We start from the raw sequence: 15717 nt of genomic DNA, 5'->3' as shown, positions 1-15717 counted from the left end.
AAAATTAGAGTAAATTATGTTAATTAATGTTTGTACATATGACTCATACTGTAATGATTGCGGTAATGAAATCTAGACAGACCTTGATTTTATAGGTTACGTGGTCTCACATAAATCAGGTCACAGTGACCTATGCAGTTTTCATACCTACCATAATGGATTTTACTTATTAACTGAAAATGTGACATGAATTAACTTAATGATTATCAGGAGGACGGGGATTAAGTGTCTGTATGAGCAGAACGGCGGGTTAAATGTCCGTAGCAGCTTATTAAGCATTAAAGTGCAGACGTGTGCAGTGCTGTGCAAAGAAATTTGCATGTTCATACAATATATTTGGATTGTGATGATATGAGTCTTGATTACTAGAAAACCGTTTACTTGAAACATTACAGCACATTCTTTAGAGATGCAGCTCAATGGCATTGTTAGTCTTAACAAACGCTTATTTTGAAGCTACAGAGTGACAGTCAAGTTTGTCGAGGTCAGATAATAAAAAGGTCAAATAATGGAAAGTCTCAGTAGAAGAGGACAATTGTCAGATGATTAAAAAAGAGTTCAGGATAATATTTTTTAATATTTTATACAAAATTGCCAGAAAGGAATAGAAATGAACCGCTTTCAAAACATTTTTTCAACAAACCTTTTTCTTTCAACGCGTGCCATTGTACATTAGAAGCCGCTTTTGGCGATGGTTGCTGACCTCTTGTGTACAAATGAGGTACTGCATCTAGTTGTCCAAGCAGAACATATTAAATCCATTTGCTTCTGTAGACATTAGTCTATAGCTTATTCAGATCTCAGAAATCCTTCAGAGCACACTGCAGCCTTGTGCATATTTTAGTGTTAAGGTTTTTCTTTATTAGACTGTTGAGGCTAGTAGTGGTGGTGTAATGGTGTAGGAAGTGTCTTCTTGACACATATTGGGCCTCTTAATACCAGTGATGCATTGCTTAAAAGCCACAGCCACAATCAGTCAGTATTGTGGCTGATCATGTGCTTCCCTTCGGGGCCACGATTTACTCACACGATGACAGCTACTTTCAGCACAATGATCACCATATCATTTGGCACAAGTCATCTCAGACTAGTTCCATGAATAAGACAGTGAGTGCAGTGTATTTCAGTATTTCAGATTCAAGTCTGAATCCAATAGAGCACCTTTGGGACAGGGTAGAGCAGGATATTCGCAGCATGAGACTAATGTAATGATGTAATCGTGTCAATATGGACCATAATTTCAGAAACATGTTTCCAGAAAAATGAATGCCATCAAAAACTGAGGCTGTTCTGAGAGCAAATGCATGTTTGTGAAAATGTATATCAATAAAGTACATTTACAGTCTTCTAAAAAATACACAAATTTAAGCCATGACAAATTTTAGTCATGCCTAGTTCCTGCATAGTTCCTCCAGAATCAGCCCTTAGTTTCATATATCAAGCAGCCAACAAATCTGAGGTGAAGAGATGTGACAACATGTTTTTGGATATCTTTTGTGCGGTGTGAATATCACTTATATACAATGTCGACGTGGATGCGTAATGGCATCATAATCTTGAAGTTGAACACTGCCATGTCAGTTAGTAGTGATCAACGTAGTCAACCAGTGATCAACGTAGGGCTAATTTTGTGTTTATGCTTCACTTTTTTGTGATTTTTAAAAACCATTAATTATTTTTATTTTATTTTTTTATATAGATTACTGGTGTTGTCTCCTTCTGTTCAATTTCATATTGACTGTAGCTATTCCAGTCGTGGTATATCAAGATTAACCAAGAATGTTTCTCAACCTTTAAACACTTTTCAGACCATGTGAACTGGTGCACAGAATATAATCCATTTTCACTTTTGACACACGTCTAAGGCTTAAAAGATTTTGATAAATAAATGTAATAGTACACAGAAAAACCTTCGAATTATTTTTTTAAAAAAATGTAGCGATGGTCATAATTGCGGTCGTTAGAAAGACAAATATTTTCTGAGGTGTTAGGCGGTGTGAAAATGAGAACCACCACTGCTCGCAGAGCCGGATAGCGGGTTGCCATGGTGGTGGCCAAGGGAGGCTGTGAACATCTCGTATACCAGGAATAATTCAGCTACTTGTACTCTCCCACAGCTTCTGTTTTGCTTTTATTATTAGTAAACAGATAACGCTAGCTTGGAAGCATCAATTATGTGCTTGCTGCTTGGTGCAACCGGCGTAGGAAAAACGCTTCTACTAAAACGGCTGCAGAATATCCTTTTTGATCTAGGGTTAGCTAGCTATCTTAGCTTGTTGGCTAGTATGCTAACAGGATTTGCATTAATGTTACTAACTACTGTTTATGTTTGTCAACTTATTGGTTAGCAAATATCAAGGATTTGTCATATTTATTAGCTAGCCAAAACACCAAGTTTAGTAGCTAGTTAGGTGGATATCGAATAACCTCTCAATTCACTAAGATGACTAGCTTAACTAGCTAGTCGCTAACACCGTGAATAATCACAAAGCACACACCACTTCAAACGTATCTTCCTAACGTTGTCCTTTCTTTAGCTAAAGTAAAACTTTGTCAACGGAAGGTGCCTGCTAACCTTACCGATTTAGGCGAACCACCCTCTACTTTGCCAACGGTAAGATATCCGTTCAGCAAACGTTAGATACTCTTGTTGTCTAACATTACAAGATAACGGCATATAAAATGTCCCCCTTTTTGCTAGGTGGGCACCAACCTCACAGATCTGACGCTGAGAAAGAGGAGCCTGACTATAAGAGAATTAGGAGGCTGCATGGGCCCAATCTGGCCTAGCTATTACACAGACTGCACAACTGTTATTGTGCGTGTTGCGAATACATGGTATTTATACAATACGAATAGCTGTACTGTACAGAACACTTCATAAGCAAGGGTCAATAGGGGAAAATCTATACCCTTCAGCATTGAGAACAGCGAACAGTTTATTAAAAACAAAATCATTTTGTTGTACAGTTTGGTTAATTCTTTGCTTAAGCCATTCAGCATGGGTGATATATATAGACATGTTTGTTCTTCGTACATTCCAGATGTCTTTTGTAACGAATACATTGTCCTTTATGTCTTCAGTATATGGTGGATTCTGCCAACATCACACAGATTTCTGCCTCCTGTGTCCAACTGTTGAATGTTCTTGCTGCTGAACCACTTCAGACTGCCTCTGTGCTTGTGCTGTTTAACAAGAGGTCAGACTGCTCAGGCTGTGTCTGTGGCGCCTGTGCTTTTGATGTAAAACCAGAGACTGTTCTCCTATGCATTATTTTGGAATTGTCACACCTTACTTTTTCATGACAGTTCAGATTTTCAGTGTTATGTTTTTCCCCTCATCGCAAACATTAATAATAATTTTGTCTTTATTTTTAGTGACCTTCCTTGCACTATGTCTCTTGTGGAAATGAAATCACTTTTCAGGATGGATGACATCATTGCCTGTGCCCCTCAGTCCATCACGACTTTGAAGCTCAGTGCTCGGACTGGCGAGGGCCTTGAGGAGGTGCTCAAATGGCTGGACTCGTTGCAACCCGCTTGAGCTGAACTTTGCACAAGTCTCAAAAAAGACAATGATGCCATCATAAAAACAAGAACACCATTACACGTCATAGAAACATCAGGCTTAAGGAAAATGCTTGGGGGCTGATGTTTTTCTAAGGTTGCATCATGTTCCTGCTCAGCTGTAATTCTGTTTTCCTCTGACAGAGAAGCAGTGGTCAGCTCTACCTTATTCATGAAAGCATGCTCCCAAGCACTGATGTAAGGAGGAGGTCACTGATTTCAGTCTTGCCTTGAGGGCTGTAAGGATGCTAAGTTCAAGCTGTGGTTGTGTGATTCACAACCACATGGTAAATTCTGTTGATGCATGTCTAAGATGGATGCTATTTTAAGAAGTTTTGTCTTTTTTTTTTCTAAACAGAAAGATTACTGTTGGATTAAATTACATTGTTTTTATGGACCTGAACATTAGTCATTTTTGTTTTTGTCAGCATTAAAAGTGTGATCAGTATTTCAAGATAGAGTAAGTAATGCAGCACATTACCCACAACCATTAAGGAAACTAATTCTGCCCAATGCCAAAATAAGTGTCAGATCCAAGTTGCTTTTACATTCCTATATTTGAGAAATACTTCATAGGTAACAGTCTCCCATTTATACATTTCATCAGTGTTGCTTTGATTCACGCTAAATTCCATAGTAAATTCATTCCCTTTACTGACGCATGTTCATTTAGCAGCTAATTTCAATGGCCATTGGGGGGGGGGGGGGGGGGGGTAAATCAACAGATTTTGTTGCCAAGTAACTGGCCACCAAAACAGTAGTTCTTTTCATGTGGTACACCAGTTAGAGAGACCCCTTACAGAGTGGGTTTCAGATCTGGATGGGTGTGTTGGCTAGCTTCCATGCTCTTTAGCTCAGACACAAGTCAACTGTAGTGCATAATAGGAGAGTGGGGCAGGAAGTCTATAGGTTAATAGAGGAATCCTAAGTAGACCTAGAAAGCAGTCAGTGAAGATGCAAAATGTAGAGGTTTTAGAGCTGCGTTTCATAATGCATTATTAATGAAAATTAATGGTCATTGCACTCAAGCAATGCTAATGGACCGAAAGTCAGAAGGAAAATAGGATTAGATCATGAATTCGTAATTTGTTATTTTGTGCCATTTGTTGAAAATTAATATAAAGGAAAAATCCTGTAGTGCCGAGACTTATTCCTTGGATATTGGATGAGTAGCAATAGCAAAGAGCCAAACCCAAAGGCTGTGAAAACAGTTAAGCCAATATAAAACTGTAGTGTCTGTAAATGGGGAGTTCCAGTTTTCAACCAACTGTGTGGTTAGATCGTCACTAATTGCAAGCACTGTTATTCATGCCAGCAAGCATATGTTCAGGCCCAATCTGGCCCTCATAGGAAGGGGTTCTGACTGAGATCTGGCTGTGCCCGTGTGGAGGCTGATGAGAAGGGGAGCAGAGGCTGAGGCAGGTTTCCAGGCATGTCCATGGGTCCTTGCGCAGGCTCGGTGAAGGAGCTGGGTAAGGAGGAAGGCTGGTTGCTGGCAGGCAAGGGCAGAGAGGCACTGTACGGCAGCGAGGCGGGAGCAGGAGACACAGAGCTGGGACGCATCTGATTAAGAGTGAGTCGTGGCTGTTCGTTCTGGAATGGATTGGTGGCTGAGGGAGCATTCAGACCTAGGGAGGGAGAGAGAGAGAGAGAGAGAAAAAATATGAGGGGAAACAAATACCTTTTAAATAGAGCTGGAGCTATAATGTTTTTTTAAGTACATGGTACAACATTCTACTTTGGTCATACCTGATAAAAATGGGTTTAAGCTTTTAGGAGACGGGTTTGAAGGGATCAAAGAGTCCAGGTTGACAAGTGAGGCTGCAGAGGGACCCAGGAAGTCTTCTGGGGTTCGGCTGCTTTGAGATGTCTCGGTTAGATGCTCTCCCAGACGGGTCAGATCAAATAACTCCGGGCTCTCCTCACTACGACCATTAACAGTCACCTGACCTCCATCCATGGCCTCATCAAAAAGATCTCCGTCTAATAATAAAGAAAACGTGATCCGTATTATTTGATACAAGAAGCGATGCAAGATTTTGCTTAAGAAAATCTTAAAATTAAATCAAATATGATTAAACAAAATGGTTAAGGTAAGGTAAGCAAATGCTACAGTAATTACCTGTGGGACTCCCAGGGCGTGGGTATGAGGGTTTGATTCGGCCAGCAGAGCTTTTTTGGTCTGCCGATGCAGGAGAGAAGGGATCTATCCCTCTGGCTGCTAAAAGCCACACATTGACATGAATAAAATGTATAGTATTTATATGGTATGCATCATTTTTTTTACAAGCTTGTATTTAAATAGGACAATCAAATGGCATGTTTATACCAGCTGATGCAGGTGAAAACCAGGTTTGGCTTGGAGGAACCGAACTATGGACATTTTGAGGGGTTTCCCATGGGTCAGGGGGACGCTGCCCTTGGTTCCAGGGCTGAGAGTGAATGCTGGATCCAGCAGGTGCCATCCAGGGGCTGCCCATGCCCCGACTTGAACTTGGTTCTGTTTGAAAATATTGGTTCTTGACACACCAGTAAAGAAGACTTCTGGTTTCTGAAAGTTTCAGTTATATCAGAGAAAGGAAAGATACAGTGTAATAAGGAATTTAGAAGGTTTTACCCAGAGAATCCCATGGGTCAGACCTCAGAGGGCCAGGAGCCTGGGAATGGGCTCCAGCTACAGGCAGATCCCATTGGTTGGCACTAGGGGGCGCTTCAGGAACTGAAGCAAAAATATCCACAAGATCCAACATGGCAGACTGCCACAGGGGAGGAGAAAGTAACACTTTTAGACAAGACATTTTTGTAGGTCATTCCTCACCGCTCAGCATACACTTCTGAATAGTCACAAAATCTGCAATGGGGTTATCTGGGAACTTCTTTTGAAAAAGCTCACATATTCAATAGGCTTTGAATTCATAATCCATGTCCCTATATTATACTTAAAAAAAAAAATTTTTTTACATGATAATGAATAATCTGCAAAGCAAGTTTGAAACCATACCAAGAAGCAAATTAAAAAATTCTGTTAAAACAGTCAGAGAAAAATGGTTGACTGTCATTATTTCATACCCCTCCTCCTTTAGCTTCCATTTCTCGTTTACTCTCCTCAAGAGCTTTCTGGAGCAACGACTCATCTCCCAGGCGACTTTGTTGTTCCTGGCAACCCGCGGATGAAACATTGACACAGAAAACATATTAGGGCTGACACCGTAGAACGTTTTCACACACTCCTTCCTCCACACACACACTCATTCCTCTGCACGCCATCAAAAATGTGCACTGCAAGAGGTCAAAGCACCAAGGAACGCAGCGATTCTTCAGGTCACAGATATGAAGAAATGTCATCTGACAATTCACTAAGGGCTTCTGTTGTACAAATCTGACACAGATCTTGAGGTAGTTTGAGGTCAGGTAGAGAAAAGGACGAGGAGCAGGATTTGCTGAAAACAAAAGAGTGTCCTCTCTTGTGTGGACAGGACAGGAGTGTCCTGTCTTTTGTGGCTGCAGGTGTTCAAGATCAAACAGGTGCTACACCTGATTCTAAATGCTGACCATTTTTGATTGTGCCTGGTTGAGTTAAAAACTTGCAGATACACTCATCAGACTGGACACTCCTGACCTAGCAGGTGGTATTTTAGCAAAAGGAGGAACTGGAAAAGGGTGTAGGGCATTATCCAGTCAGAAGGCATCAAAGGAAAAACGGCACTCAGGAACAGTGCTTGAGAACAGATGAGATTTCAGAAGGATGTACATGTTGGGGATATGGGAAACGTACATGCTGTCCGTACCCACCCCACGCTCCCTGGGGCCCTACCCGCTGATGCTCCTCCTTACTGAGGCTCAGGGCAATCTGGAGCTGCGTCTCCTCATCCATATCCGCTGTAGCAGCAGGAGGTGGAGCTTTTTTCTGAAGACATGCACAAGAAAAGCAGGGGGAGAGAGAGAGAGAGAGAGAGAGAAAAAAAAAAAGTGTTAGGTCATGACAACTGGCACACTCATGTCATGCATGTTGGTAAGTGGGTTTATCCGCTAGGCAGCATATCAAGGCAAACAGAAAACGTGGCTTTGCCCGAAGAGAAGTTGGGGGCCCTTTTCTCGGGCACAGCGAGAGCGAGTGAGCCTTCTCTTCCCATCAGGCTGACACAGAGAGACGTACCGCAAGCTGGTTAATGAAACAGACGGCCTGCGTCTGTTCGAAGAGAAAGCATGCATGCTCTTCCTCTGGCAAGCAGGGGGTGCATGGCCAAAGCAGCAGGAAAGGGAAGTGGGCCGCACATGCAACGTTACACACACACACAGGCGTAAACGTAACCAAGCCATTGAGCCGACGAAGCAGGGCGGAGGTTAGGATGTGAGGCGCAGCGGCCTTTCCTGGAGGAGCAGTACCTTCTGAGCCTCCTCTTTGCTGAGACTCATTGCAATCTGAAGCTGGGTCTGCTCATCGATATCCGCCGGAGGAGGTGGCTAGAGGAGATGATGTATGGGTGTTAGGGGTGAGCTTCCCCGCTCCTGTCCCTACTACCACAAAGTAGTGGTCTCTCTTTACTGGCAAGCTGAATCAGGTGTTACACCAAGGAAAATACATGATAGGTCAGAGTTTCTCATAATAACTGAGTACATAGATAGTGAGTGTATAGGTTAAACCTAATTTTTTTTTTTTGTCATTTTTTTAAAAAATGGATGATTTCTCTTTTAACAAATTAATCTATTATGTGACTTGAAGTGTTGACACACAAACACATGTATGGATTATTCACTTCTTTAGCTTCACTCTGGCTCACCAATCTGACTGCTGAGCACTGAATCAGTGCTCCAGTCCACTGCTACTGCTCACCGCCCTCCGGCCAGATTTGGCAGGCCAGCAATATCAGTTCAGTCATATGGAGGATGCTAGTGCTCTCACTCCATGTGCTAAGCATATGTTTAATACAGGTCATTACACTACACACACCACCAAAACATTAAATTATGCGCTGATATTAGTTCAGGGCCAGTTCAGTTGCTACTTCTAAATCTGCCAATACCAATATAACACACTAAAACCTTAATGCCCACTTAGGGTTTAAAGGTCTTTCTAAACTAAGGGTAAAGCAAGTGTAAATCGTGAGGACAATATCGCATGAAAGACTGCCGTTGTGCATGAAATAGATAAACTGTCATGGACAGTAGCTCAAAGCTGCTGACAAGAGCATGTCCTAAAAATGTAACATTTGAAATCGTGGAAATTTTGCGATTCAGACTGTTGACATTTAGCAAGCCAAGGAATCGGTCAGTGACATGTCTTCTGTATTTATACAGAAAACATAAAAAAATAAAAAAATAATTTAAAAAACAAACAAAAAAAACCCCCCAAAAACAATAGCAGCAGCATGTTCTTTAAAAAAAACAAACAAACCCTCAAATACTGATGATCTGATGCCACCCGATGCCACCCCCTGGCTCACGGGCAGCCAGTGTGGCAGCGTGGGAGTGGCAGGGAAGGCGCTCCGTGCGGTCCTCACCTTCTCGCTCTCCTCTCGGCTCATGGCCAGTGCCAGCTGCAGCTGCAGCTCCTCCTCGCCGCTGGTCTGTGGCCGGGCCTGCTCCAAATCAGGGGCCAGATGAGGCGAGGAAGACGTGGCTGTGATGAAGAACAAGAGCAAGAAAGAAAGAAAGGGGGGGGGGGGGAGGTTAAATTCAACCCTTATGGCGTCTTTATTCATCTGATTAATAGGGGAGGCGTTGAAAGGTCCAGCTATGCCAGTGCAAGCCTGGCACAGCCTCTGCATATTAAGCTGGTAGTAAGCACCCAAATCACTGCCATTCCATGCCCGGGATGGGATTGCTTCCCCGTGCCTCTCTGCCTCTGTGGTAGGAACAATGGAGTGCCTGTCTGGGGCAGTTGGGGGGGGGGGGGGGGGGAGTGCACAGGGGAGTGGCATGGTGCTGTGGTGGTTGTTATTCCTTGTGCAGGCACCAGAACCCCCCAGGTCTGTACTTTGCCTTGCAGCGGTCTTTCTGGACGCCAGGTTAGGGCAGGGCAGATGGCTCAGGCTGCAGTGGTGCATTAGTTCATTGCACTGCTTTCTAATACCCCAGGTGTGGCCTGGAATGCACCCCAGGAGGTCGGGGGAGTAGGGAGCTGTAGGAACTTCAGCAGCTTCCTTAAATACATCCGAGTGGTTTTCAATCTGATTAAGAGGACAGTGTTCACATTCTGAATAGTTACAGATTACGGGCTAATTTACAACATTCTTTAATGACATGCACACTGGCCGTGCAGTTGGAAGGGAACCACTGCTCTTGGGTAATATCAAAACAGACGGTTACCAGTTGGATGGCAAATCACACTTTCCCGGTCAACTGTTAACCTGTTATTGCTGTGCCCGGGGTGTGGAAAAAGTACTTTAGGTTCGCTAATCTGTTCTGGTCAGAAAGCAGCTAGTGTACGTTTCAGTGATACAGGCACCACACAGGTATCGGATCCATCACGAAACATGCAATGAATGTGGAAAATCCAGCTAGGTCTGTAGGTCTGGAGAAACGGCAGGGCTTGTTTTACAGGCCTGTTCCAGAACATATGCAAGAAATTAAACCAAACACAAATATCCTAATGGACCTGATCAACTACTGAGACTTTATAATAGTAGCCAACGACTCTCACCCACACCCATGACTAAAGCACAAGCACTGTGTAACCAGGAAGCCACACATGTCAGAAAGTCATCCCAGGATAAAATACCCCACTACCGAACTACACATACAGCTCAAAAAGGCATCCGATTGTAGAAGACTGCTTAATGCCCCCCGACTATTCCTGTTGGACTAGCAAGAAATGGTGTATTGAGGAAGACTGCAGGTACGCAACACATCAGGTGCTGCCAAAACAGGGCTGAAACTCACACGTGTACCATATGAGCAGTTAGAGAAAATGAAGAAGTCACAACAAAGCTCATGTTAGAGTCATTAAGGTAAAACGTTACATCATAAAACTAAAAATCTTGGAAATAAATAAAGAACGGGATGTCCTGAGGCTGCCTCTTCATCGCTGATTCTGAGCAAGCTTGCACCTTATTAAAGCAGTCTTTTCTTCCAGGCCTGCATTGCCATCACACAGCTTTTAACAGTGTACTGTGGTATTGTGTTACAGAGCCAGACGAACGAAAGTACAGCTCCACCGCGCTGCAGACATTTTGGCTTCTCACTTCAGCTGTTCAGGTTTACAAAAGTATTTGCGATGTGCGACCGTAACTGCACATCACTGAGTTTGGGCTCGTTTCTGAAGACGACCAACACCGATCTCTGGGGCTCATACTGCTGCCCCGGTGCACCTGACTCGACATACCAGTTAATTATAAAGCCCTATTAACTTAAGCAGGCTCAGCCACTTAAACTATGCGGTTCTGCAACTTATCCTGGCTTTGCAGAAGCAAACACCTTTACTTCCTGTTGATAAAGTAAATGTGCCACTAGGTAGGTGGGATTCCTCACAAGGAACACATAGCACCAATGCGTTACTCACAGTTATAGGGGGATGGCGAGCCTCGAGGCCGCCCATACTCGTCGGTGGCCGTGTTGGGTTGGCTGGTGTTCCGTCCCGGGTAGGGCGGTGGCAGGGAGCTGTAGCCTATAGCACTGCCGGCCCCGGTCATGCGCTCACGGGTCTTGTGCGCGTGGCTCCTCTCCTGCTTCAGTCTGTCGTCGTCCCTCAGCAAAGCCACCAGCTGCTTGGCCTTGTCCCGCACGTTCACTCCCTGATCCTGCCCGTCCCGGTCGATGTACTGGAAATCACGGAGCGTCTGGATGGCGTAGACGTTCTCCTTGCAGTGCTGGGCCACGCGCTCGGATCCTGCCTTGATCAGGTAGTCCAGCAGCATCAGGGCCTTGTAAACGTGCCGCCAGTTCTTGCCGTGGTCGTTGAGGCGCTTCCAGATCATGCCCATGACCTCTGTGAATGCCACCACGTTGAAGGTCAGATCTGCGATCTCCATCATTAGCGTGCTTGGCGGCCCCCATGGGTCATTGGAGGTGGCTTCCCGCACCTTGATCTCCGCCTCCGTGTAGTTGTTGACGATGTTCTTCACGGAGCGGCGCAAGGACGAGGTCGTCATGGTGACGAGAGGGCGCTTTCAGAGGCAGCGGTGACGTCAGAGCTCACCTTGCTCTTCCAGCAGAGCGTTAACAGTGTCTAAGGCTGTCGTATGGAGACGAGCGACTTTAGGCTTGGACTGTGGAGACGTTCGTGCTCCTCAAATGCAACAGCATTCAGCAAATCCCACAGCACTATGAATAACCTGCCGCAAAAGGAAGTGGAAAGAAACATTGAAATATTAGACTGCATTCTGAGAATGCTCAGCCAGGTGACCCAGACATTCTGGGTACTACCATTAATTCTCCATAATGAGCAGTGAGGGAAAAAAATAAATCCACTCATGCTTAGAAAAACCATCAGCTTTCAGTCTATGTAGGCCTATCTGGCCAAATATGATTTAGGACAACCAGAGAACATCAAACTCAGCAATCTGTTTGACACACAACACCTCCAGCCAATAAAAAACAAACAAACAAAAAAAACCAAGCACCCAAAAAAACTTGATATGTTCCTTTCTGCTAGTGGAAAGTGCTTATCTAGCAATTATCAAATACTTTCTCAAGTGAGGAAATTCGAATTTGGGGTTATTTTCTGAGCGCCCCAGTCCCAGACAAAAAAGGGGAATAATAGGTATTGATGTTAATGCAGGAATAAGCACTCGAGCTTATAAAACTACATCTACCTGGCAGTTATGATACATTAACTTCTAAGGACATTAGTCTTTTATCTAACAATTTGTCACATAGCAGCTATAGTAACAGCATGTAATGCATATATCTCTGACTACATTAGAGTCGCATAACCTGTACAGACAAAACAAGTGTGCATAAAAATAAACAAACACAGACTTCTAGGGAAGAAAGTACATGAGAGAGTAAAGCTTCTAATTTGTGTGTATGTATGTATGTATGTATATATATATATATATATATATATATATATATATATATATATATATATATATGTATGTGTGTGTATATATGTATGTGTGTATATGTGTGTATATATATATATATATATACACACACACACATATACACACATACATATACACACACATACATATACATACATATATACACACACATATATATATATATAAATATAATGTATACACACACATACAGAGAGAGAGATTTTATATTTATATATATATATATATATATATATATATACATATATATATAATCTCTCTCTCTATATATATAAAAAATTATCTCTCATATATATATAAAAAGTTCTCTCTCTCTCATATATATATATAAAATTCTCTCTCTCTCATATATATATAAAATTCTCTCTCTCTCATATATATATAAAATTCTCTCTCATTATATATATATATATATATATATATATATATATATATATATATATATATATATATATATATACACACACACACACACACACACACACACACACACATACTGTGCAGCTCTACTGCAGATCAACTTTGCTGACATGACTTATAGTAAATGAGGCAACCAGATGAACTGAACTGATGAAACAAAACAGTTTAGATACCATACGGCATTTCTAAAATAACCATTTTCTAATGTTAGCAGGGATAAATTCCTGGAATCTCTACTCATTCCCTCATCATGTTTAAACCAGCACACCAAGTCTGATTGGCAGTCTTCTTATGAGTGTGTTTTAAGTACCTCAGTTCACAAGTGCTCGCCTAACGGAAAAAATGTGGGGTGGACAGGATAAGCCACACTAGCAGATTGTCCCGGCAGCCTTAGCTTGCTTTGAGGAGGCCAAATCTGTTCGTCTTTGGTCGATAAAGAGAGTACACCCTGCTGCACCCTACACTGATAGGGGTGCTGGGCTCTCTCTGACAAAGTGCACGTGGCATCCGTACAAATGGGCCTTTTTCTTATGGTGATGACAATTCTGAAGTGGCCAAAAGGTCAGGTAGTCACGTATTACATGCATCAGACGTGCACAGCAAAAATCTTGCTTAACTTTTCCTACTGACGACAGGGAAAAAAGTGCAGGTGTGTCCAGACTCCAAAAAACAGCACTTATAATCATATTTAGAGACAAGAGCATAGGTAAAACCTGGCAAATAGCTCTCTATTGTGAGAGAGCCTTAGGTGCCCTACACAGATTATGGAATGGCTAATGTAACCATGTACAATGTCATGACCTTGATGTCTCGACACTTTACTCTTTCACATAGGTTGTTTTGGGCAGCAATCAATATGTTCAGAGTGCTCAGGTCCTTCTAACACTAGCAAATTAATTCAGGTGTTGCTAATGTTAGGTTACTTAAGAAGCCAAAATTTAAGAACCAGGGGGCAAAAACATGGTTCTTTCTTTAAAATATTCTTCAGAACATATTTGCTGTGGTGTTTACAAATTATAGTATGCATGCTTAGCATTTTGATCCATTGGTCAAATAATTTAGTCTCCTATGAGTCTGTAGATGTAAAAGGCAGGGGAGAGGAGGTTAGCATACAAGGATACATGCCACTTTATACTGATAGCTGAACTTCAGGTGCCTCCACTAAATTCTAATTTTCAATAACAGTCCGGTATCCATTTTACTGGTTAGAAAAACGTCATAGATTTAAAAGATTAAAAACAGAAGTGATTGATGTTGTGCGACCCTTGATCTTATGACCTTTCCTGCAAAGAGTAGTTTAATATAAAAACAGAACATCAGAAACTTCAAAATAAACAACTGATGTTGACTTTAGAAAAATGAAAGCAATTAACCTGTAAGACAGGCCTACTGAGTTAGTCGGGCCTCTCTGAAAAGGGCAACTTCAGGACCAAAAAAATTTTTCATACACATTTGGACTTTAAAAAAAAAAATCGATTAGAGAGTATCACTACAAAAAGCACACACACGCTCACAACAGTACCACAGCCAACATTAATGGTTTTCATGAGGACAAGGGAGCATTTTGAATATCCTATTGGCTATGGTACATATGTTTGCATTGCCAAAAATAAGTCCTTCTCACTCAATTACCACATCTTTGCATATAACCGTGCCTTAGAATGCCTAAAATCTCAAGATTAGACGAACTTACTTTCACGCTGCGAGCGTAAACTGCCTGCACAAACAAGCGCAAAGCCGCATCAGCCAATATTGCGTCAAATGAGCCGAACTAGAGCGCGAGCTAGCACCAGACCCACCAGCGTGACTCAGCTAAGTGAGAGAGTTTGTTCGTTCATGCTACAAGAATAAAAGAATCGGTGTTTTCTCTGAACTGCTTGTCCTCTTACCTCTCATTGCTTGTCATATAGGTCCCAACTTCGGGATCCTGTCGGTAACCGCACACCCCTTCGACATCGCTGCCCGTTTTTACTGGTCGTAGTTTCGGCAAACTCAACTCGGTAGGGTTGTTACCTGGTGGGTGGGTTTTTTTTCCTCCCTACTTTTAGTATCCGATGACTAGTTTCTCGGCTCATGGGCCGAGAAAGTCCCGAGTGCCAAGCCCGCAGATAAGCTAACCCCCCTGCAAAGCACAGTAAACTGAACCAAAGCAAAAAGGGGGAGGCAATCGGGAGGGGTGCGCGTGGCATGCAGAGTCAGCCCTTAACCCTTTAGATTCCGGAAAGGGGAACCATTGAGGCGCTCGAGCTTGGCAGGTGGACGTGGTTCAGGGTTCTGAGTAAATAATTGTGGATCTGACTCTGCAGATGTGCAGGGCAATGTTCTTATACTACGAAGAATCGGTGTAGTTTGCTGCGTTACTAAACCTTCAACACTTATTTATTGTTTTTAAATTTACTGATTAATTTATTTCTGTTAATTGAGTATTTGTGATGTAAGGTTATACATATTATAATGTAGCACACAAATAGCCTACGTCTGAATAGAGACACTATTTTCATTGATTCAAATGAACCCGTGGACTCTTTATTGAATTTACCCAAATCATTGTCCAATGTACATGTCATTGTGGGAGTGTGACAACTGCTAGATCAGGCAAGAACAAGTTTCTGGAAGGACCAGCTTTTCTCAGACTTCTGGGCATGACACATCTGCAAGTCGGTATAAATGATCCATTTTACATCACTGCCTATAGTTTTTTTTTTTTTATCTAACTGTTAAATGT

General features: G+C 42.4%; 2 protein-coding genes across 6 annotated transcripts; one reads left to right on the top strand and one right to left on the bottom strand.

The window, feature by feature from the left end:
- The first annotated feature begins 1880 nt into the window (after positions 1-1880).
- arl16 (ADP-ribosylation factor-like 16) lies at positions 1881-4273 on the top strand. 3 transcript variants are annotated; one of them, XM_027026793.2, is made up of 5 exons: positions 1881-2235; positions 2547-2614; positions 2702-2818; positions 3085-3200; positions 3427-4273. In XM_027026793.2, the coding sequence occupies exons 1-5, from the start codon at positions 2175-2177 to the stop codon at positions 3542-3544; spliced, it is 480 nt and encodes a 159-aa protein (XP_026882594.2). In that variant the 5' UTR covers positions 1881-2174; the 3' UTR covers positions 3545-4273. The 3 variants fall into 3 exon arrangements, with proteins under 3 accessions (XP_026882594.2, XP_026882592.2, XP_026882593.2); XM_027026791.2 differs by having other exon boundaries at positions 1993-2235; positions 3379-4273; XM_027026792.2 differs by having other exon boundaries at positions 1995-2235; positions 2550-2614; positions 3379-4273.
- On the bottom strand, positions 4106-15147 carry epn3a (epsin 3a). 3 transcript variants are annotated; one of them, XM_027026787.2, is made up of 11 exons: positions 14882-15147; positions 11069-11840; positions 9069-9187; positions 7954-8031; positions 7343-7474; positions 6637-6723; positions 6185-6323; positions 5897-6067; positions 5690-5788; positions 5317-5550; positions 4106-5195 (listed from the first exon to the last, which is right to left on the bottom strand). In XM_027026787.2, exons 2-11 carry the CDS (start codon positions 11655-11657, stop codon positions 4912-4914), a joined length of 1932 nt encoding a protein of 643 aa, XP_026882588.2. In that variant the 5' UTR covers positions 11658-11840; positions 14882-15147; the 3' UTR covers positions 4106-4911. The 3 variants fall into 3 exon arrangements, with proteins under 3 accessions (XP_026882588.2, XP_026882590.2, XP_026882591.2); XM_027026789.2 differs by having other exon boundaries at positions 5690-5785; XM_027026790.2 differs by having other exon boundaries at positions 7382-7474.
- Positions 15148-15717: the final 570 nt, after the last annotated feature.

Source organism: Electrophorus electricus, chromosome 4 (assembly GCF_013358815.1).
Source record: "Electrophorus electricus isolate fEleEle1 chromosome 4, fEleEle1.pri, whole genome shotgun sequence".
NCBI lineage: Eukaryota > Metazoa > Chordata > Actinopteri > Gymnotiformes > Gymnotidae > Electrophorus > Electrophorus electricus.
This window is presented reverse-complemented; position numbering and strand designations above follow the sequence as displayed.

Excerpts from the sequence above, each read along its gene's own strand:
- epn3a (XM_027026787.2), bottom strand. The coding sequence starts at position 11,657 with ATGACGACCTCGTCCTTGCGCCGCTCCGTGAAGAACATCGTCAACAAC. Across the intron at positions 7,475-7,953 it reads GCAAAGAGGAGGCTCAGAAG|AAAAAAGCTCCACCTCCTGC; the intron begins GTACTGCTCCTC and ends GCATGTCTTCAG. Across the intron at positions 6,324-6,636 it reads TGGAAGCTAAAGGAGGAGGG|TCTGCCATGTTGGATCTTGT; the intron begins GTATGAAATAAT and ends CCCCTGTGGCAG.
- arl16 (XM_027026791.2), top strand. The coding sequence starts at position 2,175 with ATGTGCTTGCTGCTTGGTGCAACCGGCGTAGGAAAAACGCTTCTACTA. Across the intron at positions 2,819-3,084 it reads CAGACTGCACAACTGTTATT|TATATGGTGGATTCTGCCAA; the intron begins GTGCGTGTTGCG and ends TTATGTCTTCAG. Across the intron at positions 3,201-3,378 it reads CTTGTGCTGTTTAACAAGAG|TGACCTTCCTTGCACTATGT; the intron begins GTCAGACTGCTC and ends CTTTATTTTTAG.